Here is a 26,680-nt window from a genome sequence, read left to right on the forward strand (position 1 = left end):
TTTGTCACTGTGGCTTAGCTTGGCTCCTGTGTCCCCTAAAGCAGATGGTTTTTGAAAACGTGGCAAGCGCTCCGTATCATTGACAGTGGGGCTTGTCGAGGGGGTAAGATGGCTCTGGAGCTGTCTGCTTTACTTGAAGCTGTTTTGTATGTTCCTTTGGTGCTGCCAGCTGAAAGATGCAAAAAGCTAGGATGGATAGGAATATAAGAAGGTGCCTTCCACCCAGTCAGACGCCTTGGTTGATCTAGCTCAGTATTGTCTACACTGACTGGCAGCAGCTGTCTAGGATTTCAGGCAGGGAATCTAGATGCTGGGGATTGAACTGGGGCCTTCTGCATGCAAAGCAGGTACTCTACCACTGAGCTATGATCCTTCCCTTAGGAACATAAGAAACTGTCTTTTACCAGGTCAGACACCTTGGTCCATCTACCTCAGTATTGTCTGCACTGACTGACAGCAGCTTTCTGGGATTTCAGGCAGGAGTCCCGGCCAGCCTTCCTGGGAGATGCTGGGGATTGTACATGAGACCTTCTGCATTCAAAGCAGCTACTGTATCACTGTTAGTTTGATCATAGTGTCCATGTCCCAAACTAATTCTGAGCATTGCTTAATTTATAAATTTTGAAGGGGTGGGCTTTACATTTATCTTACTAGCATTTCCAGTTAAAAGGATCAGGTGGGAGAAGAAAAGGGCCTTAGCTCAGTGGAAGAGTATCTGCCTTTCATGCAGAAGGTCCCAGGTTCGATCCCTGGCATCTCCAAGTAGGGCTGGGAGAGTAGCCTGCCTGAAAGCCTGGAGAGCGGCTGCCAGTCAGTGTAGATAATACTGAGCGAGGTGGACCACATGGTCTGACTCATTGTCAGTGCTGACTGAGTCTGATGGGAGCTGAAGTCCAACAACATCTGGGGAGTTAACAGGTTCTCAACCCTTGAATTAGTCCTATTTTTTTAGAAAAGCCTTCCAGTGAGGCTCTCAAGGATGTGGTGTCTACGGCTGAAAGTTGGAAGTTGCGTGGCGCCTCTGGCATTCTCGAAGTCATCAACACTTATTAGCCCTGGGTCAAGGTTCTTGTGTTCATTCAGACAAAGGGTTCTCAAGACCCTTTACAACTTGGGTCCAGAATATCTTAATGGCTGCCTGATCCCTTATAGCCCGGTCTGATCACTGAGATCTTTGGGGAAGTCTCTGTTGGCAGTCCACCATGGCTCAGATGCAAGGCTTGTAACCTTGCTCTCAGAGTAGTGCTCTCAGAGTAGTGGGCCTAAGCTTGTAGAACTCCCTCCCCACTGAGATTAGACAGGCACTCTCCTTGTTGAACTTCAGGCACATGAATAAAACTTCCAGTAGGCATTTCAAGGTAATGTTTGGTTTTATGTTTGGTGGTTTTTCAGCGATGATTTTGTTGTTCCATTGTTTTATTTTATGTTTTGTTTGTTTTTACGTACACCACTTAGAAATGCAGATTATTAAGTGGTGTATAGATGTTTTTAATACATAAATAAGTGATCGGTTCAGAAGCAGTCCCAACACCTTCGCAAGCACGATTGGTGGGGACGCGAGATAGGGCCTTCTCGGTGGCTGCCCCCAGGTTCTGGAACTCTCTTCCTAGGGAAGCATGAATGACCCTTCCTTGCTATCCTTCCGTCAGCAGGCAAAGACTTTTTTATTCCGACAGGCTTTTGGACTAGAAGATGTTTAAGATAGGGCCTCATAAGGTCTGTTGTATTGTTCTGTGGTCCTATTCTTAATGTTTTAAATTGTCTTAGTATCTTAAGTGTATGCTTCATGGTTTTAATGTCACGAATAGTTTAATTCTATTTTAACTGTATATTTTTGTTTGCTTTTTTACCTATGTGTAGTTTTTATTTGTAAGCCACCCTGAGTTCCAGTTTTGGCAAAAGGGCGGGGTAAAAATAAAGATTCATTCATTCATTCAAGCAGTACTACAGAAGCAGACGCTGCTGTCATGCCCTACTTGTGGGCTTCCCACAAGCATCTGGTTTGGACTAGATGGATCCAAGCTCTGATCCAACAAAGCTCTTCTTGTTTCCTTCTGTTCTTTTATATAGTTCCCAAGTTGTCTCCTACCTGGACTCAGCCTGAGCCACAGAACTATGCCATGTGTCTTCTGACCCTTCTTTTGACCATCTCTAATCCCCCCATCCTCTTTTTGCACAGTGGTTCCACTAGGAAGTCCAGGACCCATCACGCGGCATGAATCCTACGACAGCTTAGCATCCGACCACAGCGGACAGGAAGATGAAGAATGGCTTTCTCAGGTATAGATGTTGGCGATTACATGCATGGTACCACGGCAGGATGAACCTGTGCCCCTGCCCCCCAGGCACTGTTGGACTACCCATCAGCTGTAGCCAGCATGGCCAGTGGCTAGGGATTATGGGAGATAGAGTTCAGCAACTTCTGGAGGGACACAGCTTCCCCATCCCTGATCTAGGGCAATGGCATCACCGGGATTAAAATTCAGCCCAGATTGGACCTAACCATTGGATCCTTAGTGAACTTCATGCCACATGAATGCTGGGTGGATCATCTGCTGTCATCCACCACATTGCTGCTGTTTTGCCACATGACCGCAGAACACACTGCAATGCAGAGCTGGGCAGACGATGGATGAGCACCTGTAGATGGATCTCTAGGTGATTTGGACTAGAACCACAATTATGCTTAACAACAGCAACAGCTAAAAGGCTCTCCCACTCACCCCTCAATTAGAGTGCTGTAACAACTTGAGTGGTTTTTTTCATGCAGTGGCTTTTGTGTCTGTGTGTCTGTCTGTCTGTCTGCACAAAGACTATGAACTCTTATTTTGATACTGAAAGCAAACTCCTGGACTAACCATGTGCTTAAGTGGGGAGGAACTCTCGCTCAATGGAAGAGCACTGGCTTTGCATGCAGAAGGTCCCAGGTTTAATCCCTGGCATCTCCACATAAAAGGACTAGGTAGCTGGTGATGGGGAAGACCCTTCTCTGCCTGAGACTCACTGCCAGTCAGGGAAGACTGTTCTGGGCTAGGGACACAAGTAGTCTGACTTGGTAGAAGGCAAGCTACCTGGGTTCCTGTGACTGCCCCACCCCCACCCTGTTGTCTGAATTCCCATAAGCCTGAATTCTGCCCACTTTTGCTGTATTTAGGGATCAGGGAGAAATTCAATTCAGTTCGCATTTAAAGGTGGACCGACCTAATTCGCAGCTTCCAAAACAGTTCGAGAACTGAAACACAGCCATCCAGAAATAACTTACAATAATGCATTTATATTAGAGGAAATTGCTTTGCAAAAAATGTGAGTGTTAGGCAGAATGGCATACAGTCATGTGTACATTAGGAAAAAATTGACCAGAATGCTGATCAATTTTTATGAGGACTTAAAAAAAGAAGAAATTGCAAACTGATGTGGAAATGTGAAGAACTGAACTTAAGTTTGGAAACATGAGGAATTGAGAGAAACCGAATTGGACAGATTTGCCCATCCCTAGCCCTATTGTATTACTCACAGACATCTAACATCCAGGGACTGATAGTTATAGAGTGAAAATTTCAAAGTGAAAATCTGATGGCAAAATGGAGCTCACATCTCTGATATCTGCCAGCGAATTCTGTTCATTGCATTCTGGTGACTGCTGTATTTGCCCCCTTTCAGACATTCAAAGAATTCCTCTGGAATTGCCCACACTCACATGAAAATACTGACAACTGACAAATTTTGGATGCCCAGTGGAACATAATGTTTTTATTTTAGAGTGAAATCCCCTCCCGAACTGTTTTGGGGCCTGCTCAGGGAGTATTCAGGAGTGCTTCCTTTTTTTGTGTGAAGTGATAAGAGCGACCACATCTCCTCAGAACACGAAAGGCCTGAGCAACCCCCAAGCCAGCCACTTTAGATTAAAAGCCCGCCGTGCATATATGTTTTTCCAAATGAAAGTGTTGTTATCGATGGTAACAGCATGCAGTGAAGAAACCCTTCCCTTCCACTTCTCAATTAGAAGAGTGGGTAATGGATGCTGTCATTGGGAAGTACATATGCTTGTCCTGTGCACGGCGGGGGAGTGAATGGGAACATCTGGCTTGTACCCTTAGTGAAATTGCAAAGGCATCTGTTTACCTCTCGGGCTGTGCAGCACTGATGGTTTCAAGCTTAAAGTACACAATGCTTTAGTCGTGGCCTAATTTACATAGCTGTGCAAATGAGCTGCCTGTGTCAGGCAAACAGCCTGAGCTACCCCTACGAGGAGGGGAAATGTGGATGGAGGATGGAGCGGCCTGCAGACTTTTCTTCCTAGCCTTGGAAAGAATCGCCCAACAGCAAGAACAGCAATGAAGAAAAGGAAAAATACTTGCTATAACAATCACAAGCCACCTGGACAGTGCCTAAACCCAGGAAAAACATCTCTGCAAATGCAATGCCTTGCAAAAGTAATCAGACCTCTGACCAGTGCTCTCATATTACTGAATTACAAATGGTACATTGTAATTTCATTCTGTATGATACTTTGTTTTGAAACACTGAACCTCAAAATCAATTATTGTAATGTGACTTTGGTTTTATGCTGGGAAATGTTTGTAAGAAACATAAACAATTGAAACGTTGCTTGCATAAGTATTCAACCCCCACACATTAATATTTAGTAGAGCCACGTTTTGCTACAATAACAGCTTTAAGTCTTTTGGGGTAGATATGTACCAGCTTTGCACACAGTGTCAGAGGGATTTTGGCCCGTTCTTGGCAGATTTGCTCCAGATTGTTCAGGTTGGTTGGACATCACTTGTGGACCGCAATCTTCAAAGAGCGCCACAGATTCTCAATGGGATTGAGATCAGGATTTTGACTAGGCCAATGTAGAACATTCACCTTTTTGTTCTTGAGCCACTCCAGTGTTGCTTTGGCCTTGTGCTTGGGATCATTGGGCTTCTGAAAAGCGAATTGCCTCCCAAGCTTCAGTTTTTTAGTGGACTGAAGCAGGTTCTTTTGCAGTATTTTCCTGTATTTTGCTCCATCCATTCTTCCTTCCATTTTAACATGATACTGCCACCACCACACACTTCACTGTAGGGATTGTGTTTCTTGAGGCATGGGCAGTGTTAGGTTTGTGCCACACGTAGCGCTTTGGGTTTGGGCCAAAAAGCTCTATCTTGGTCTCATCTGACCACAAAACCTTTTCCCACATCGCAGCTGGGGCACTCTCTTGCTTTCTGGCAAACTCCAGATGTACTTTCAGATGGTACTTTATGAGTAACGGCTTCTTTCTTGCCACCCTCCCATACAGGCCAGTGTTATGCAGAGCTCTTGATATGGTTGACTGGTGCACCATTACTCCACTCCCAGCCACTGAACTCTGTAGCTCCTTCAAAGTGATTGTTGGCCTCACTGTGGCTTCTCTCACAAGTCTCCTTGTTCAATCACTGAGTTTTGAGGGATGGCCTTTTCTTGGCAGTGCCTGGGTGGTGTGATGCAGCTTCCACTTCCTACTTATTGATCCAGCTGTGCTCACTGGGATATCCAAACATTTGGACATTATTTTGTACCCTTTTCCTAATCTATGCATTTGTATTACACTATTTCTCACTTCTGTAGAATGCTCTTCAGTGTTCATTTTCCTTCAGATCCACAACCTGACCAATGATCCTTCAACAGTGGGGGGTTTATCCTGACAGTGTGACAGCAACTTTAATGGTTCACAGGTGGAGGCCAATGGTAAGGTAATTGTGTCGACAGGGCAATTTCTTTCATCTGTGTAAACTGGGAGCTTCCACAGCACAGGGATTGAATACTTACACAAGCAACATGTTTCAGTTTTTTATGTTTCTTACAAACATTTCCCACCGTAAAGCCAATGTCACCTTTCAGTAATTGATTTTGAGTTTCAGTGTTTTAAAATAAAATATCATACAGAATGAAATTACAATGTACTATTTGTAATTCAGTAATATGAGAGCATTGGTCAGGGGTCTGATTATTTTTGCAAGGCACTGTATGACGAAAGCATAGAGAAGGATTGAAATGACTTTGGAAGGCCACATTCTGTGTCAATTTAGATTTGGGGGGCCTTTGTCACCTCCCCCCAAAGCAGAGCAGCATTTTCCTTTTATGATTTTGGAACTTGTAGTCTTCAGAAAACTCCATTTACTGGAATGCCAGATTCTTAAAAACCTTTTGCTTTCTGATGCATTTTGATCTCTAAATCTAATCTCTCTCTCTCTCTCTCTCTCTCTCTCTCTCTCTCTCTCTCTCTCTCTCTCTCTCTCTCTCTCTCTCTCTCTCTCTCTCTCAATTCACTTTAGAATGTATTTCATTTTAATGCTGCCCTTCATCATAGATTCCATGGCAGTTTGTTTACAATAATCCAGGACATGATGAAATGCAAACAACATTGTAAAACCCAAACAATGAAATAATAAAACAGTAGAAAGCAAAAATGCATTCAAGTACTGGAAAATACTTTTAAAACCCTGGGAAGTTTTTATAAAAAAAATCTTCAATTGGCATTTTAAGTATAGCAAGGTTGGCACCAGGCAGGTTTCCCTAGGGAACAACTTCCACAGATGGGGTGGCACCTCTCTGTTGGTGGGGGCACATGGAGAATGTTGGCAGGTGACTGTAACATATGGCCAAGCTCGTAGGACAGCAGGCAGGGCTGGCACCAGGCAGGGCTGGGCCCTTGGGCACCAGCCTGCCCAGGCCTGTGCCACTGTAGCCCAGCAACCCCATACAGGCGGCATAGGGCTAATAAGCCAGCCCATGTGCCAAATCTACCTCTTGTGCCGTGTGAATGATGTGTGCACATAGCGTGCATGCCTGCCATCAACCTTGGGGGCATCAGCCGCTTAGGGAAGACCCCACGGCCATCTTGGGTGATGGCAGGAATGTGTGCACAGTGTGCATGGCATTCACACTGGCAGGAGAGGTAGGGAGGCCTGAGTGAAGGCTTATTGAAGCCCTTGCTATCTGTACTGTGGGGGTGCCTGGGAGCTTCCTCTCCATTATCCATTGCAGGTCAGATTGCAAGACCCAATGCAGCCACAGATCACGGAACAGGAGTGCCACCCTCCCACCCTAAGTAGAGGTCCTTCAGGACCCCCTCTGGGCTGCAGGGGCCCTAGGGCAGGGCCCAGCCTGGCTGCCCTCTGGTGCCAGCCCTGGCAGCAGGGAATCATTTAAGACATCCTTCCCCAACCCTGTGCCCTTGATGTTTTCAAACAGCAACTCCTATCAGCTCCAGCCACCACAGCCAACAAGAACGATGGGAGTTGTAGTCAAAAATGTTTAAAGAGCACTAAGTTGGGGGAAGGCTCCTTTGGGCAAAACAATGTTCTGTTTAAGTCCAAGAATGTGAGTAAAGTTTGGTTCTAAGGAAGAGAGTCTTAGATGGAGGGAGAGAGAGTAGGATGTTATCTTCTTTAAATGAAAGTGGATGATGGAATTAGTACACCAGATGCAGGGCTACTGCTGAAAACAGCATCCCTCTATTCTCCTCGAACATACGGGATCTGCAGGACCTTGTTGACTGTCACCGGTGCAGGCCAGGTAGTGCACCGCATGATTATGTCAAGCTGTTCAGTTAAGCAGTCTCCCTTGCAGGAGAGAGAGAGAAAGTACTCAACCCAGAGCTGACCCATATTGAGCATAACATTGAAGTTCTTCCATGAGACCTGCAGGACGTTCTCAACCCATTTATTTATTTTAAATATTTCTGCCTTGTCCTTCTAGCCTAGGTCACCCAGGGCAGCTCACAATAAAATCATACACAGTGGAAAAAACCCCCACAAAAACATTAAAATAGATAAAAATACATAAAATACGGTTTAAAAATCTAGGGGAGTGATATTAAAAGGGGACTAAAGGGGTAAAACTAAAAAGGGGGGGAAATAAAATCAGTTTCAGGTTATACCTTCAGTCCCTCCCAAAGGCTCTTCAGAACAATACTGGTTTTCAGAAGTCTCTGGAACACTATCAGGGAGGGAACAGAGCAGGCTTCTTGGGGTAGGGTATTCCAGAGCGTGGGGGGGCACGGCTGAAAAGGCGCCCTCAATTCTGTGCTTGCATTGAACAAGAGAAGTAGAGAATATAGACAGAATCTCCTGACAGATGAGTCCAGGACTTAGCACCACCTTAACCCCATTTGGATGCTCCCCTAGGTTGAAATTGTGACTCACACTGGACCTCATCGGCGGCTGTGGATGGGCCCGCAGTTCCAGTTCAAGACCATTCACCCCTCGGGCCAAACAACAGTAATCTCATCCAGCTCTTCGGTGCTCCAGTCACATGGCCCTAACGATACCCCACAGCCTCTCCTGGACTTTGATACGGATGATCTGGATCTAAACAGTCTCAGGTTAGAGAAGGGGGGAAAATACTCATTTTGTGTTCCCGTAGTTACCTTTTACCTTCCAGGACCTAGTCCGGCATTCTAACCACTACACCACAAGCAGGTCCTGCTTGTGGGTTTCCCATTAGGGCATTTGGTTGGCAACTGTGAGTACAGGATGAGTGGATGAGCTTTCAGAGAGCCCCAGTGCCTCTCTCTTTGTAACTTTAAGTCAAGTGTGGGAAGCCTTTGGCCCTCCAGATGTTGCTGAACTACACCTCTCATGAGCTCCAGCAATCATGGCCAATGGCCAGGGGTGATGGGAGTTGTAATTCAACAACATCTGGAGGGCCAAAGGTTCACCACGCCTGCTTTAAGCATTACTACACTTTTTTCTCAATGAACTGGTGTTTAGATCTAGTAACCTTTTACGGTTCACTTTGCAGGATCCAGCCTGTTCGCTCTGAACCCGTTAGCATGCCGGGGTCATCATGGCCAACTTCTGACCGCCGAGGAATTTCTGTAGCAGCTGATGCTACCTCAGGTAGGAGAGTGTCTATGAACAGACATGGCTCGTCTTCTCAAGAAGGCCAGTTATCAATTGTGCGCCCACTTCTTGTTGTTTAAGCTCTTTTGGATGTAGAGTGAACTTGAATAATTGTGTGTCCCCCACCCCTGCAATTGATGATGTCATGAAAGAAAAGAAGTTTCCTGTTCTGCTTTTGCTTGCCAGTGAAGGGACGTGATAGTGCAGGGATGCCGTGCGACTGAGACAGCTGCGGTGTTGGCCAACCCTGGAAGCGCAAGGCGTCATGCTTGTGACCATGTGCTTGGAGGGCAGGGCCCGACTGGTGGACACAACTCCCTGAGATGTCTTGATAGAACTGGGCAGCCAGGCAGGAGTCATCATCCAGGGCAGAGCTGGATAGAGGAGAGAGCTCGGTTGGAGTGTGACAGCCAGTGCCAGCCGTGCCATTAGGCGGAGTGATACAGCTGTCTGAGGTGGAGGATGCTGGAAGCGGGGCAGTAGTGACACGTCCCCCCCATGTGGCCATTCCTCCTGAGCCCCCCCCTCACTATTGATATGAATGATCAAGCTGCACAATGAGTTCCTCATTGGTAAATGCAGCAACAAAGTAGAGAGACCGTGCAGATACCCATAGGACATGTACCGTGCCTTATAGCAAAACATTATCTCCATGGTTTGGGTTTTGCTCAGCCCAATGGGAAGAGGAGGCAGGCAGCACAGTAGCATGGATTAGGTTTATTCTCCCCGCTGATCTGAAATAAAAGCCCCCATTCAAGCCAGTTCATGATTTGGGGAAGGGGCCATTTGCTGCTCTGTCTTGGTGCCGGCCTTGTCCAGGAGTAGGGGATGCAAATGGCACCTCCAGCATGCTGCAAAAACACATTGTGTCATTTCCTGCCAGGAATCCTGAGAGTTCCCATTTGCAGCAAAGAAGAGGTGTGTTTCTCCTGTGTCAAAGGGGACCCCCACATGCACTCATTATTTCTCCTCTTTTCTCCAGGCAAGGCTTCCTTAGATGGATGGGAAGCTAGGCCCATTTTTATTTTGACCCGCCTTGAAAGGGGTTGCCAGCCTCTCTGAGCAAGGGCGGGGGTTGCATTTGTTCCCCAGGCCTGAGGTTCCTCAGCCCTGGGCTACCTGCTTCTTTTGCCTTTGACCAGCTGGCAGTGAAAAGTAGCAGCCTTGGCACAATTGCAAAAAACGAATCCAGTATTGCTGAACCTGCAGCCAGACAAAGCAACTGAGCAGCATAGGATTATGCTGGAATGCTTTAAAAAAAATTATTGGCAAAGCCACAAAGTCTAGAAAATTATTATATTGGTTATCTATTTATCTGTCTCCAATTGTGACCAAAAAAGTCACAGTTGTGTCCACCATGCTGGGAACTGCCCCTGAGTATCAAGCAATCAGCTTTCCCCCTCCTGCTGGAGGAGGAGGAGGAGGATTCTTTTGGAAGCAGAATAGAAGCTGGAATGGTTGTGATCCATCAGCCCGGTCCTAATTAACACCAGGTTTACTTGCTTGGTTTACCAAGCTTGGTTTGGAAGTACATGCCATCTTCTTAATTCTTATTAAGAATTAATTCTTATTAAGAATTCTTATTTTCTTCAGTCTTTCAATCAGGGGTGCCTAATCTGTGGTCCTTCAGATATTGTTGGACTCACTCCCATACTCCCTGAACGTTGACTCTGACTGAGGGTGATGGGAAGTATAGTTCAGCAGTATCTGGAGAGCTACAAGTTAGCAAACCCTGTTGTAAAGTCTACAAGGTGATCTATTTGATATGTGTGTGTGTGTGTGTTTTCCCCCTATCATTCTGAGACCCTTAGGGCCCTCTAGACATCTTTTTTTTTAATGCATTCATGCTGATTAGTGGTCATGATGGTATTGGGGTGGTTATACACGATTCCACTTTCACTGCTTCTTGTATAATTTCGTATGTATAAACCATAGGTTGTTACAAAAAGGTTAAAACAAAGGTAAGCTAGATCAGACCATCACCTTTGCAAACTGGTAGGGATAGATTTTAGGAACTTTACTATGATTTTCTTGGCTGCAACTAGCTTGGTAATATATGGATCATTAACAGGTATCAGAATTAATATTTTCTTGGATAATGTTCTGCCAGATACTGTTTTTTAACAGAGGAACAATAAATTTATTTCTTGGAGATGGATACAACTCGCAACCATACAATGAACAATATTTGTAGGGCTCTACAAATACATAAACACTGAGTAATCAGTAGCTTAGGATATTGCTTTGTTTCCAATCCATGCATGTTCTGTAACTGAAAATCCTGTTAACTTTTATTACCGCAAATGGTCTGGGTGGTTTTTTGTCCCCCTTTTGTTGCATTATAGCATAAGAGTGTCCCTCCTGACAGCAGTAGCACAATAACATTAAACATGGCACAACAATTGATAATGCAGAAAGATGTGTGGACAGTCCAATATAAATCTATCACTAATACACTATTGTTGCCTTAATGGCATGTTGCTGAATACACTCCCCCAAAGAACCAACCCATCTGAAGGGGCCCTTAGCCAGAAACCACTTGGACCAGAATGTCTGCAGATGTATGAAGTGAAGTCTTATGCTGTAATCTGGGGAAGAGATACTATGTATTTAAACCAAGCTGTTGACCCACTCCTACAGTGAATGTTGTGTTTGGTTCTCCAATGGCAGTCTTCCCATTCTGATTTCTTAACATGATCCAAACAGCTCTTCCGTGGCTCAATGCTGTGCTCATCAGTGGTAGTTCCTTGTTCTTCATGTCTTCGTAGCATTAGAAGCGATATGTGCACTGGCTGAGTTTAGGTATGCAGTTCCGTTCTGCCCGGGTTCAATGCATGAGAGAGCTCACGAAATAGGCCAGTTTCCATAGGCTAGCTTCCATGATTCATGGCAGGGCCTTCACTATATTCTTCCAAAGAGAAGGGTAGCGCACACTTGCATTTTAATTCAGCTGTATAGCTTTCAGACGGTTGACCACTGCTGGGTTTTCTCCAGCAAAATCTCTCACAAGTGGAGTTATTAAACACACAGCATTAGCAAAAACACTTGGGGCTTGAGGAGGATTTTAATCTTTAGTGATTTGAAAATCCCTGTAGACTGCTGATTGGATTGAGGTTTAAACTGTCAAAGGAAACTGAAACACAGAGAGAAAATTGATTTGTGAAAATTGTTTAAAGGTGAATGAAGAAGGGAGGCTCCTGATCCTCCCCCCCCTCATTTCTGTAGAAGCAAAGTTTTAATCCAGGCACCACACAAGCTGCCAAGTGTGTTTATTGAAATGTTTTAATCATCACTCTTTTAGTCTAGTGTTTTTATGAATGAATGATGGCCTAACCATCTGGGCAGCTGCTCTAAGCCAGCTGGACATGGGATAAGGTGCCAGTTACACAATGAGAGTTGATGTGGCTGTAGTGCATGGATGAGGAGCCAGGGGCTGGCTGTCACCCCACCCCAGGCTTCTCTATTTGGCCCTCAAGACTCACCGTACATGTCCTCTCTCCAGCCACCCCCCTCTTTCCAGGCCACACCCTTCACTGCCCCCACTCAGGACTCAACCCTGCTTTGGCCTGAGTGTGTCCTTGGACTTTGATAAATGTCTTTTGCTTGCCTGGAGAGAGGATGGAACATAGGAAGCTGCCTTATACAGAGTCAGACCATTGGTCCATCTAGCTCAATATTATCTACACTGACTGGCAGCAGCTCTCAAGGGTTCCAGCCTCTAATAGCAGAAGTGAGCCTGGTTAAGAGGAAAGTCCCTGAAGTGAAAGGGACTATGTATGAGGACAAATGCATCAGCTGCAATCCAGGGCACTGTTAAAAAGAGGGTGAGACACCAAATATCTGCTTTCAGACATTACATTTTTACATGCTAAGTTGTTTTCAGTGTGCACCTATCAATGCATGTGTGAATGCAACAAGCATGCTTGTGCCGGCACGCTTGTCATATAGCATAGGTGTCTTTTAAAAATAAATAAATCAGGGACTCCCAATTGAGTATACGCTCATTGACCAACCTGGGTCTCTACCTGCATAATGTGTGAGAATGGCCCCTCGAGAGCTCATTAATTTTGCATGCCCTTTTGGCTCCAAAGTCCATTTGGCCCACTCACGTCACCAATGCAACAAGTCTCTGACAGTTCTATGGAACTCTTTGGTTTCTGTACGAGTCCTGAAATTGTTCCTGTAATGTTTTTAACATGTGTTTCAATACTAAGATTGCCAAAGTCAGTAGTTGAGTTTATGGCAAGCAAATCCTCTGGCAGAGACATGGTTCTGCTGTTGCACCTCGTAAGTTTGCTGGAGACAATGTGGGCAAGGTTGTCATTTTGGCCTTCTGATAGATACATTTCTCTGAAACTCAGCCATCTAGCAGTTTGGGGTAGGGTTTTTTTTCTTCAGGAAGTATTAATTGGGGGAATGTCATGTTGTGCTTTGGTGGAGTTCTGGCTCTTTTCAGCTAGACTGCCTTGCTGGCATATCATGGGGCCAGTCCGGGTGACTGGCGGATCTGCAGTATTGCACCAAAGGTATCTGCAGATTGAAAGCTGCCTTGATATAATTCAGATTGTAGCAGTTCAAACAGGAGTAAATTTTGGGCAGTATCCAGCATTATTCATACTCAGAGTAGACTCCTTGTAATTAATTGACATGACTAACTTAGGTCTATTAATTTGAATGGGTCTACTCTGACTAACACTGGATACAGCCCATTGTCTCCACCACCAGTTGTAATTTCACATGTTTTATGTGAAGAAATGCCACAATTTTCTTGATGAGTTCCTATGCCACTTCTGTCTTTGCGCCCTTTCAAGACTAACTTCATTCCATTATTTTTTTTTAAATTGTATGTGCCTCATTTCATGGTGTCTGAATTTCCCACCCATCCCTTTAAAAAAAATTAACAGCAAAGCACAGGATGAAGGAAGTCTAAGACCCATATGACAAACCTGGATCTGCACATGCAAAAGAAGGAAGGGAGAACTCACCAAGAAGTGTTTGGCCCAATCCCCCTTGTGGGGGGACGGCACATGTGGCCCTACAAGTGTTGTTGGACCCCAATTCCCATCAGCCCCATCCAGCATGGCCAGTGATCATGGATGATGAGCGTTGGAGTCCAGCAACCCCTGGAAAGCCACAGGTTCCCCAGTTCTTTGAAATACAAGTAACTGAAATCATGGCGTGATCTGCCACTGTTTACTACTGCCTTCATTTCCTTCCCCTTCCTCTCTTCAGTGTCATATCCAGTTTTTGGGGGTGGGGGCTTCTGGGCTCCCTGAGTAGCCCCACCACCTCTTCTTCTCCATTGCTGCCACTCACCCCCTCACCCTCCCTCCTTTATCTCCCCGTGTTTTTAGTGTTCACTGAAAGGTAGCAAAATGGTTATGCAGAGCTTTGAATGGAAGCATCTTGTTCCCAAATGGCGTTTCTCCACTGCATAACGTGGTGTTCTACTGTAAATATTCCAGCTTCCTGCTGAGGTTGCCAAATGGACATGCAAAAATGGCACTGTGACCAGTTTATTGGAAAATGCATCCTCCTCCTTTCTCCCTTTCTTCATTTTTCTTTTGTGGAGGTTTGTGGAGGGTTAATAGGTCATAAATTTTTACTACCCATCCCGAACCAGGAAGTGATTCTTCTCTTATGACCCGTTGCATCCTGAGTCTCCTGCACTCCTCTAAAGATGCTTATCTGGCTCTTTGATTGCCTGTTGCTTGGAGATACGGCTCTGAGTGGCGCCTTCCCTTATCAAGGCCCATCGCTTGGTCTTCCCATCAGAAAGCTGCAAGTGTGTGTTTTTCATCTTTAATTGATCTTACAGCACATTTTATAGCCCTCCCTTCTCTTCCCCCTCCTTCAATATGCAGGATAGGTCTTCCTTTGCGTGAGATGCCATGGGTGTGTAACTGATTCTAACAGGACAGTTGAGGGTTTTTGTTGTTGCTATCCTTTTGGTTTCTTAGGAAATCTAGCTGAGTTATGGATTTTGATAGTGAACCCTGTGCTGGAACATGGAAGGGAGATTGAAGGACAAATGAGTCGAGACTATACTTCACAAACTTCTGGTAGCTGAATTAAAATTGAAGGCACGCAGCACCCTTGCACCCCCACCCCCAAAAAGAAGGCTTAATTAAGGAAGGGACTGAAAATAAAGCTGCCAGTATCATAATGCCGTTATACAAATCTATGGCGTGACCATGTTTGGAATTCTGTGTACGTTTCTGGTCACCTTATCTCAAAAAGGATATTGTGCAGATGAAAAGGGTTCAAAGAGGGAAGATAGCTCAGACCTAAACTATGAAATTCGCCACCTTAACATGTAATTATGGCCATCAACTTGGAAGGCTTCAAAAGGGGATTAGAGAAATTTATGGAGAATAAGGTTACCAGTGGCTACTAGCCATAACGACTATGTTCTACCTCCAGTGTTGGTGGTACAATGCCTCTGTATATCGGTTGCTGGGAATCACAAGTGGGGAGAGTTGCTGTTGTGCTTGGGTCCTGCTTGAGGGTTTCCCATTGGGGCATCTGGCTGGTCACTGTAAGAACAGGGTATTAGACTAGATGGGCCTTTGACCTGATTCAGCAAGACTCTTCTTACGGTGTTACACATGCCTGGGCTGACAGTCTGTATTGGCTGTCGTTGTCAAGCCTGGAGCCTAGGTTTGCAACAGGGCCGGCTCTGACCCAGGTAGGTGATGGTCAAACAAGTGGACTCAAGGTTATATACTAGATCAGGCAGGCAAGGCAAAGCCAGATGGTCTGCTTTTGCTCTTCCATGTGACGAGACGGTCAGCCTGATAAACTGGCTTGGCTGGAAAGATTTTATAAAACCTGTTGTGCTTCCATTGGTTTGCAAGCTCAACTGACAGTACTCTGGCCAGTACTGCAATAGCTCAGCACCAGAGCACATGCTTTGCACACAAACGGTCCTGAGCTCAATTCCTGACATCTCCAGGCAGCGCATCTTCTGCCTGAGACCATGTGGACACTGATTCCTACCAATCATTCTAGACAAATCCAGAACTAGATGTCTAACTAAGCATAACTCAGCTTCCTGTGCCCACAGAGCCTAGTCTGACTGGCTGAGGGACCAGAGTCCTGGCTGCACAGGTGATAAGAAGTTGGAGACCCTAATTCAAGATCTCTCCTCCACCCCTGGAACCCTGGTTTAAGACCAGCGCCATTCCCCCATCCCTGGTACCTTACAGTAGCTTCAAGGTTAACATGGCCTGGCATCCTTGATGCTCTGATTTATACTTGGATCCCACCATTAGGCAGCATACCAGGTGGGCTGTGCACACACACCTCCCGCACATGTCTTTCAAGGGGTGTGCCACGTGTCACCTGCCTTGTTGCGTTGTGAAATCTAGCTGTGCAAATAGTCCTGTCTGTCAAGGCTGTATAAACAAACACCACACTAGTAAAAGCACTCAACTGGCGGGCTGGTGACAGCCTTCAAAGGGCCTCAGCATTTGGCATCCCGCTATTTAAGGCCTAGCCTCACAGGCGGAATTTCAGAAATGACAGGAGAACCGGCCAGGCACTGTAGCATTGCATTATGATAATATTGACATTACGGCTGGGGGTGGAGGAATGGCTTGCACAAAATGTTTACACTGGTGACGTCAATCAGTTTGATCCATACTGGCATTTCAGAATGTGGGGATGGTTTGACTTAACTTCTCTTGGACCAAAGCTGCAACAAGAGATTGCTAAAGGTTTTCGTGTGGTATCGGTACAGCAGGAGTCGCTAACCCGGGGCCCTCCCGGATGTTGCTGGACTCCAACTCCCATCAGCCCTAGCCAGCATTTGCTAGGCCACAGGTCCTCCATCCCTGCAGTAGAGTATGTGCAGCAGTGTCACAGAGGATTCTGGGAAGAGTTTGGGACACCCAGTTGGTTGTGCCTCCCTGGAAGCCTATGCAGATCCCAGAGCACACTCAATGCTCTCTGATGGCTTCACATCTCAGGGGAAGATTGGTACTGTGCAGACAGCCTGCTTGTCTGCCAGTTATCAGTGTCCTCACTGAGGAACTCTGATAAACTTCCAAGGAACCACAGGGTACCCCAGGACCTAGTCTTAAAACTAATTTTCTACAACAAGGCTTCCCAAGCTGTGGTCCATGGACAACCTGTGCTCCATGAGCTTTAATCAAGTGGTTTGTGGCATGTCTGTGGATATGTGGTTGAAGATGGGAGACGGCACATCCATCACACTGAAAATTCATGTTGATTTTTAACTGTATTTTATTGCTTCGTTTATTTCTTACATGGCATTTCTTGCTTCACAATTTGAATTCTGTGCAATTCATACTAATATGGTAAAATATAATATATAGGAAATAAAGAAAGCAATAAAATACAATTAAAAAGCTTACAGCATCTAGCACAGTGCATTGCAATTGCTACAACAGGCAGAAAAATCATTAAGTGATCCTCCAAGGCCCTTAGCAATTTTTAAGTGGTCCATGGGGGGGAAAAGTTTGGGAACCACTGTTCTACAACACCAGAATATCTATATAGATACATTCTCTCTCTCTTTCTTTCACGCATACGCATGGGCGTGCACGCACACCCACATGAAGAAGAGATAGTTGGCTAAAATGGCTGTCCAAGATAGGAGTGGGGAGATGAAGGGCTCTTTAGGATTTTGTTCTCCTGAAAAACAATGGCAGCTCTGAACGTGCGGGGAGGAGGTTGAACTTCCTAGGGTCGCAAGGCAGGGCTCAATTTGTGGACGACAGAATCTAGAGTCAACAGCTTGGCGCCACGGCTGAACCCTGCTTGGCTTGAAATGTCGTTATGGCCCTGGATAAGTGACAGAAATGATAGTATCAGAAATGTACGCTAGTAAAATCTTGTTAAGGAAACGCCACCGTCGGCTGGTGGGATGGGTGGTGGGTGAAGGAAATGGCCCTTGGAGGTGATTACAAAGAAAGAAATTGGTACTGGTGGGAGCGGAGTGTTCTGATATATTTGGGTGCGTCAGGATAATAAATTAAATTGTGCCACTTAATGTGGTGATCACAAAGCAACCCCAAATTCTGTACAGGTAATTGAAACACTGGCAAAGATTGCACAGGGCATTTTATCCTTAAAGAGGTAAATCTGAGTTGTTGGGAGGGGGTGTTGCCTGCATTAAATCAAAGAGGGATGGTGGCCTTGTTGTGGTGGTGGGGAAATGTAACTTTAAATGCAAGATTAATGGTTTTTTTAAAAAATCAAAACCCTCTTTCCTGAAAGACGCTGTAGGCTTTCTCTGTGAACACCAGACAGTTCATGTGCATCTGGGGAATTATATCCCCCGGAGGAAGGAGAGGCACAGAAATTGCAGATGTTGTTCCAGATTAACAAAGACAAAATGCCAGATTTCAGAATTTCAGGTTTTAGAAAAAATAAATAACACAATGCATAGCTGTTGGTAGTCCTGATAAGAGAGAGAAGGTGAAAGTAATGTGGAGATTGTAGGAATCACTGTGGTTGTATATGTGTACCACTCAGTTCACAGTTACTACTACTACTACTACTACTACTACTACTACTACTACAAGTGTTCCTGTAATGCTTTAAAGCAGTGGCTTCAAGGAGTCCTTTCTGCATGTCTGGCTGAGGAATTCTTATGCCTTTGTCACAGAACTCTTTTCTGCAGAGGATTCTGAGAAGTATTCTAGGGTGCAGACTCTATTCACAGAGGGTGGTGGCTAACCTGCTGAGCTGTCCTCTTCAGTTGCTCTGCGTGGGTATTCCCTAGAATCAACTCTTACCAGAAGAGATCAGGAGTGGAGGACAAACTGTTTTTAGGGATGCTTCCCCTTCCGTTACTGAGCTGCTCATTGAGGGAACCTCAGGGTTCCTCAGTGCTAGGGCTGGACATATCTGAAATTTCAGTTTTACCTCTCAATCTCTCATTTTTCCTATCTTCAGTCCATTTCTACATCAGCTTACAATTTGTTTTAAAAAGTCCTCGTGAAAATTCATCAGTTTTTTAGTGCAAATTTCTCCTAATACGCATTTTTATATGCAATTTGGCACAATATGCACATTTTTGCAAAGCAGTTTTCTGTGATATAATGGATTTCTCTATGTTATTCTCACTACAATATGCATTTATATGCACACTTTACCCTAGTATATGCATTTTTATCGACATGACTTCCATGGAGAATTGCACTGCAAAATTTGGAGAAGTGCAAATTTTGAAGGATGGATGTGCTTTGGTTTGCATATTGTGTCAGAAAGTACAAATTAGGTAAGTTTGCTTTTTAATGTGAACTGCATCAAATTTCTCCCTCACCCCCCCACCCACCCCCAATCCCTACTCAACCCGTGATTTGAAAGCCACTGGTCTGGACCGTTTTTAATTTATTTCATCATTTTTAACACTGTCCGTCATACAATCTCCAAGGCACTATATAGCAGTAAAAGGCAACTTAAGATAAGCAAAAGCACACCACGATAAATAAATAAGCATAGGGCGATATCCAGTGTTAGTCATGCTCAGAGTAGACCCACTGAAATCAACTGACTTAAGTTGTGCAATTCCTTTGATTTCATTGGGCCTACTCTGAGCATGGCTAACACTGGATATCACCCATGCTCTTCAAAACACTTGGCCAATATTCTCAGTCATCCTTGCAAACAATCCTGTAAGGCATGTTGGCATTAATGTTTTTATTATATCGTATCCTATCTTGATGCATCTCAAGGTTGTGTGCATTGGGTTCCCAGACGAGCCTCAGTCCTACTGGGCAGCAGCAAAGCGGTGACCTCAAATGCTTTCAGACCATGCCTTTTTGCAGAGGTGAGGGGCAGTGTTGTTAAGGTTGAGAGAATAATGCAGCCTTCGCTAACCTGGTGCCCTCCAGATGTTTTGGACTACAACTCCCATCAGCCCCAGTGAGCACAGCTGGAGGGCACCAGGTTGCTGAAGCCTGGAATAATGACGTATTTATTTTATATTATTATTATCTGAATGGTTCTCCCCCTCCTGATTTTATCCTCATAACAACCCTGTGAAGCTGAGAGGAAGTGCTGGCTGAAGTGAGCTTCATGGCCAAGCAAGGATTTTGAACCCTTGTCTCCCAGGTTCCAGTCCAGTGCTCTAACCACTACAACACACTGGTTCTCAGCTTGCCAGCAGCTTCCTAGTAATTTCATAGTAATCTGATCTGGATATTTCCTGGTTCCTGGTTCGGTCTTTTTAACCACTTTGCTGCATGAATGGCATCAGTGTTTTTCCATGGAATTATGGGCACACTCATGGCTAAGGAGCTGCCATGATCACTCACATAAAGGAAGTGGATATAAAAACAAGCTCAATTTGTTCAGTTGATTCCAGTTGCAAGATGTGGGCTCCTTTGGAATCAAATTTGGAATATATAGATGGACAGAGAAGCAACGAGTCCCACACACTGGCACAGCTTTCCCTGACCTCGTGCCGTGCTGATATTGCTGGAGCACAACTTCCACCATCCCTGGCCATTGGCCATGGTGGCTGGGGCTGATGGGAGTTGGAGTCCATCAGGAGGGCACCAGCTTGGGGAAGGCTGTGGTAATGGAATTCCATGCAGGGTCCGGCTGAGGTGTATAACAGGCCTCCTGCTGGGAGGAAGGGCGGGATATAAATCAAATAATAAATAAATAAAATAAATAAAAGGAAAGACAAAATCGTTGAGCTAAGAGGCAGGCCAACAGCTGTGCCCAGGAAAGCAGCCCAGATGAGTGAACTGAGAGAGGATCAGAAAGCAAGGGTTGACCAGACTGGAGAGTGAGGGAAAAGCTTGCAGAGTCAGGAAAGGTTCAGCCACCTCATCCTCAACTCATTCTTTCACATGTGCAGACCAGGCCAAAGATGGCAGACAGGCAGTGGAAGTTACATAGATGCAGGAAAGGGAAGGGGCCAATCGCTGTGGACAGGAAGCAGAAGAAGATGCCATTCATCAGTGGCTGATGACTCTGACAGGACACAGCCCTATGGGGGGTGCAGGAGACTCTGCTTCAGGGTCCATCTCTATCTTTCTCTGTCTCTTAGTTTCATAAGCACCTCTTGCCTGCATCAATGCATAAAGCTTCCGAGATGCTCATGCACCATCAAATATTTATCCCCAACTGCTGTGAAGTCACTGGCAGTGTTGCCCAGGAGCCCCAGAGCGCACCTCTACTCAGGTAGTGGGGATGTGTGAATCCAGCCGGCCGATGGAAGCCACTGGCATTAGGGAAGTCCCTTGTGGCCCCTATCACCACCGGCAACTGCTTGACAGGCCTGAGCAGTCACTGGTTTCTTGTTACTGGCATTGAGAGGGCCAGGAGGAGGCCCTGGCGTCGTGAATAAGTAGGCTGTGCCCGTAAGAGCTGCTGCTCTCAGAGTCCTGGTTGGGCTGTAGGGATGTGTAATTAAGATGCCCTGAAATCCTTCACCTAAACCAGTAATTACCTGGATAGTATCAAGGCGGGTGGTGGTTACAGACAGTGGCTTCATTCAGGCACATTATACTAATCTGAGAAACAGTGAGCGGGGGAGGGAGGGGATCCAACCCATTTCCCCACCGTTCACAATAATGGAAACACTTGCATTTATTTGAGTGGCTGGAGGGAATTATGGAGGGCCAGAGCTTAGGGGCAAAATGCAATAGGCCCCACGTTCAATCCCCAGCACCTCCAGTTAAAGCAGGGGTAGGGGACCTTTTTCAGCCCAGGAGCCACATTCCCTTCTGGGCAACCTTTTAAGGGCCACATGTCCATGGTGGGTGGGGCCAGAGGGAGAGGTGGGCAGAGCAATGCCTGTTAAGCTTATCCTTGTACTGTAGGGTCATTTCTACATGCGCCCCTCTCTGTCCTCCATCCCGGCAAGCAAGAGTCATGTTATCAGAGTTCGAGGACACATTCCAGCAAGGCAAAACCACTCAAGGTGTATGCAAATCAGAGCCAATGAGGGGAGTGGCCTAGAGAGAGGGGGGTGGCCTTAGAAGAGTTGCAAGGGCCAGAGATAGGACTGCATATGGCCCTCAAGCCTGAGGTTTTCCACCCCGAGTTAAAGGCTCTCAAGGCTGGGAAAGGCTACCAACCTCAGCTCTTTGACAGCTGCTGCCCATCAGGGTCAACAACCCTGACCCATCTTCATAACATTACATAACTTGTTCATTTCAGTGTAAAGGAAACTTCTTCTAAAAAACCATTAATTGCATATAGTTTGCAGACTTTTAAAAAAGCAATATTAACAAATACCAATCGTATTCACTTGACAGATTTCCATTCCTGGCCAGAGACAAACACACACAAACTGCAGCTGTTTCAGCTTCCTTTTCTCTTGGAATTCTCCAACCTCCTTACTTGCAAGTCTCCACCTCACTTAAGTTGGGCCCAGTGAGAAAGTGGGGTACTCAGCAGGAACACCACTTCTGCCTTTGCTTAGCTTGCTTTATCCCATTACAAGAGGCGAGGAAATCCATATTCTGCAGTCTTTAAATCAACTTGAAACGGAAGAAAGCAGGGAACACATGCAAACATTTAGGGCTGTGTGATTAACAGGGCCTAGTTGAGTCAGTCCTCACCATCTCCCAGCTTGTCGCCAGCCCTGATGTTGCTGTCTCTGTGATTGATGCTTTGATGAGTTAATGGGGCTCAGAAGTTAGTGAACCACATATTTGGTATATTGCTACTACTGCTACTACTAGGGTTGCCAGGTCTCTGGTTTTCACCCAGAGACTCTGGTTTTTGGGGGTCTTCTCTGGGTCTCCAGGTGAGTCACCCCAATCTCTGGACTCTTACCTTTCATTTAAAAAAAAATAAGTTTCTAGGTAGTCTGGTTCGAAAGATGCAAACCAAAATGTCAGCCACCCCCTCACACAACTTCTGTTAGTACCGGCTGCTCTAATCCCCACCCTTTAAGGTTTTTAGCCAATAAGTGAAGTCAGGGTTGTGATTGACAAGGAATTTGTTGACCACCACCCCAGGCAATAGCTAAACCCCATTTCAAGTTCTGAAAACAGTTTCCTTTTACTGCTTGTCTCACAACAGGAATTCAGTAAATATATAGCTACTTTTTCTGTATAGGAGATCTGAATACTTTGGGACTTGCTTCTTAGTAAACATGCGTAGGATTGCACTAGAACAGAATCGCACAGGATTGCACAGCAGAATCTTGGTAGGCATACACAGTAAACAATTTTGTTATAATTATAATAAAAGTATACATGCAGGTTTTTAATTACTTGCAAAAATGGCATATTATGCATTTTAACTTTGGAATTATTTTTGAATAGATATTTTAAAAATGTACATGCTACAGCTTGTGATGCCATTACAATGTGTAATACTTTGCTAATTAAGGAGTCAAGCAAGTTTAAATTTTACTGGACTGTTGAAGAGAGCAGTGTATTTGTCTAGTTCATAACCTGTTTTGAAAACCTTCCCAATATGAAGTTTTTCTGGGAGTAAAGCTGCAATACTAATTCCACATACCTCGGAGTAAACCCCATTGAATTCAGTAGGACTTACTTTTGAGTAAAAGGATTTTGGTTAGGATTGTGCTGAAAATCAGTGGGACCTTTGACTGAACATAGCACAGGATTGAGTTGTAAATCTTTCTGTCCCCCTCCAACCCTTTTTTTTAAAAAAGCAATTAGGCAGGGCTTATTTAGGTGTCACTGTTTTTATTTGGTAGGAAACTTAATACTTTAAAAAAATGTTCTGCAATAACCAATTGGTTTTGACAATAAACTATTAATATGGGGTGTATGTATTTTTAAATCTCCAGTTTGTGTGTGTATGAAATATTTCCAACAACCTTGTGAGGTAGGGTTGGAAACCATGGCAGCTCAAAAAAAATAAAGCCATTTAAAATCCAGTAATCATAAAACAAGTGTAAAACAGTTGCAGAACAGCTTAAAGTGCCGTGATTCTGAATTTTCGGTTGTGTAAATGAAGTTCCTTATCACTGAATTGCAGTCCTCTGCACACTTCCCTGTTTGAGTAAGCCCCATTGAATACACTGGGAATTGCTTCTGTGTAAGCATGCATAGGATTGCACTATAAATATCTTTACAGGTTGTGTAAATAATAAACATCTTTGACATTCATGCTTATATAAATATTTCTTCATACTGTTTCTTGATCTGTATCTGATTTCACCCTACGTTTGTACACACACATTATTATTTCCCCTACATTTTAAGTGTGCCCCTTTTCCTTGGGGTGCTAATGGTCCCCCTCTGTTGTTTTCATCCTGAGGGGCAGATTAGGCTGAGAGATTGTGTGTAGCCCATGTCACCCAGTAAACCTTGTAGCTTATTTCCATGTATAAATTTAATTAAAATGATTTATATGCAGGCAAAGTTTATGAAGTAATGCAGATCCACATAATACATTTAAAACACATCCAACTTACAGTTAAAGTACATGACCTCCCCCAAAGAATCCTAGGAAGTGTAGTTTCCCCCTCATAGTTCCCACCACCCTTGACAAACTACAGTTCCCATGATTCTGTGGTGGGATTCACGTGCTTCAAATGAATGTTGAATGGGCTTTAAATGCATGGTGTGGATTTGCCCTAGTTATGCTGTGCATTCATTAGTGAATTGAAAAGAACAATTTTAAAAGATAGTTTTTTTAAACAGGGGAAGGGCTCTAGCTCAGTGGTAGGGCACATGCTTTGCATGCAAACCTCCAAAATTCAATCTCTGTAAAAGACTATTGCCTAGAACCCTGGAGAGCCAATGCTAATCAATGTCATCAGTACTGAGCTAGATGGTTCCAAAATGGCCAGTCAGTATAAGGTAGATTCCTTTGTGCCTAAAAGAGAAAGAGACCCAAAGGCCACAGTGACTCCAAAATTTATTTATGTATTTTATTTACAACATTTATATATCGCATTGTTGTAAAAAACCTCAAAGCGATTTACGGAAGGAATTAAAACAATAAAAGTATTGGCAAAAACAGGTATTTAAAAACATTCAAAATAATAAAACCAACGAGTTAAAAACAGATAAAAAACATAATAGTTTCTACATGCCTGGGTAGGCTTGCCTAAACAAAAAGGTTTTTAGCAGGTGCCAAAAAGAGTACAGTGAAGGCGCCTGCCTAATGTCAATATGCAGGGACTTCCAAAGCATAGGTCCTGCCACACTAAAGGATCAGTTTCTTACAAGAGGAGAACAAGTACTATGTAGCACCTGTAACATGGAAAGCACACCTTGAATTTGGCCTGGTAGCAAATTGGCAACCAGTACAGATTTCAGAGTGGAGGTATTATGTGCTGATAAGGTCTCATGTTAGCAATCATGCCGCAGCATTCTGCACTAACTGCAGTCCCCAGGTCAGGTTGTGCTGCATGGGGATTTCTGTGACTTCGGATGACTGGCTACCAGGATTTTTTTAGTTATGGTTAGGAGCCCTGACTGTTTGTGAGATGCTGAGTTCATAGGAATCTTGTGGTTGGTATGGTATTGCATTTAGGAAATCATCACTGTCTTTTTCTTTTTCTATTTGCATTTCATTTATCTCTGACATCTCTCCCTTACATCTGAAGAAGCAACAACAGTGGCTCCATGTGCTCAGTTCAACCCCCATAAACCCACTAATGATGCATCTTGTTATTTGCATGATGGTTTGTTTCTTGCCCAATAGTGTAAAAGAGAATTCAAATAGTGGGAAGTGTGGCTTCAATTGCTGTTGTTCCCAATTTACTGCCTGCGAAGGTAGACCAAACCATGTGTGTGTTCTCTCTGTCAATTATTACTCACTGGAATTGGGTTAGCTGTCAAAATGAGTTTATGGCAGCCCACAAAGTAGGCAGAAAAGAGTAGAGAATCTTCTTAACTCTTACTCATTTCTCAAACCTCTCTCTGCGGTGAAGGGGCAAGTTTGTAAAGAAGTTTGGAGCAGTCACATTAAAAGGCAGGCAGGGCATTCCAGGCAGGGTTTGGCAACCCTGTTTTGATATGGATATTGTTGCAGAGGGTCCCTAGTCAAGCCTTACCAGCAGCACAATCCTAACCATATCCACTCAGAAGTAACTCTTGTTGGATTCCATGGGGCTTAGTCCCTTAGTAAGTGTGGTTAGAATTACAGCCTTCAGGGGCATCCATCTTTACTCCTGAGTGCTCCCATCTAACATCTCCACAACACGAGGCTCCTTTCTTCCTACAGTGGTGTTCTGGTGACTGGCCTGACCTGAGGGCACTTAAACCCTTCTTGCCAGAAGCAAGTACACTTGATTAAATGTTCCTTGCCCAGACTCTCTAAGCAGGTGAGAAGCAATGATCCCGTCACTTCAGCTGGACCTGGGAACACCCTCATTCAGCTAAGATTTCTGTCTTAATTTCCAATCAGAGATTTTTTTTTGTTTTGAGTGGTATGGTGCAAGCAACTGTGGTTAATGTTTAATGTATCATGCTTAATGACATCACTAGGACCCACCCCCATGACATCACTATGGCCCACCCCCATTACATCACTAGGGCCGCCCATGAAATCTCAGGATTTGGGATGCTTCTGACCAGGCAACCCTAACTACTACTACTACTACTACTACTACTACTATTCTCATAAGCATCATAAGGAGGTGTGTTGAACAAGAAAACATTGTTGTTCTCATCCAGGAAATGATATGGCAGGAAGTTGCTGAGAAGGAAATGAGGCAAATTTGGAGGCTCTGGTTTGTTTGTTTGTTTGTTTGTTTATTGCACTTGTATACCGCCCCATAGCCGAAGCTCTCTGGGCGGTTTACAGCAATCAAAATCATTAAAACAAATATACAGTTTAAAACACATATTTTAAAAACAATTTAAAAAACAATTTAAAATTTTTAAACA

General features: G+C 44.6%; 1 protein-coding gene and 1 non-coding gene across 9 annotated transcripts in view; both read left to right on the plus strand.

The window, feature by feature from the left end:
- Positions 1 to 26,680, plus strand: part of BCAS3 (BCAS3 microtubule associated cell migration factor) — a 602,771-nt gene that overhangs the window by 311,663 nt on the left and 264,428 nt on the right. For all 8 annotated transcript variants that reach the window (XM_061605390.1, XM_061605386.1, XM_061605382.1 and 5 more), the window contains 3 exons: positions 2,180 to 2,280; positions 8,154 to 8,350; positions 8,770 to 8,867. In XM_061605390.1, the coding sequence (XP_061461374.1) occupies positions 2,180 to 2,280; positions 8,154 to 8,350; positions 8,770 to 8,867 (396 nt within the window). The remainder of the gene's footprint in view (positions 1 to 2,179; positions 2,281 to 8,153; positions 8,351 to 8,769; positions 8,868 to 26,680) is intronic.
- TRNAE-UUC (transfer RNA glutamic acid (anticodon UUC)) lies at positions 691 to 761 on the plus strand. Its single transcript has one exon. It is a non-coding gene; the product is annotated as a tRNA-Glu (tRNA).

Source organism: Rhineura floridana, chromosome 21 (genome assembly GCF_030035675.1).
Source record: "Rhineura floridana isolate rRhiFlo1 chromosome 21, rRhiFlo1.hap2, whole genome shotgun sequence".
Lineage (NCBI taxonomy): Eukaryota > Metazoa > Chordata > Lepidosauria > Squamata > Rhineuridae > Rhineura > Rhineura floridana.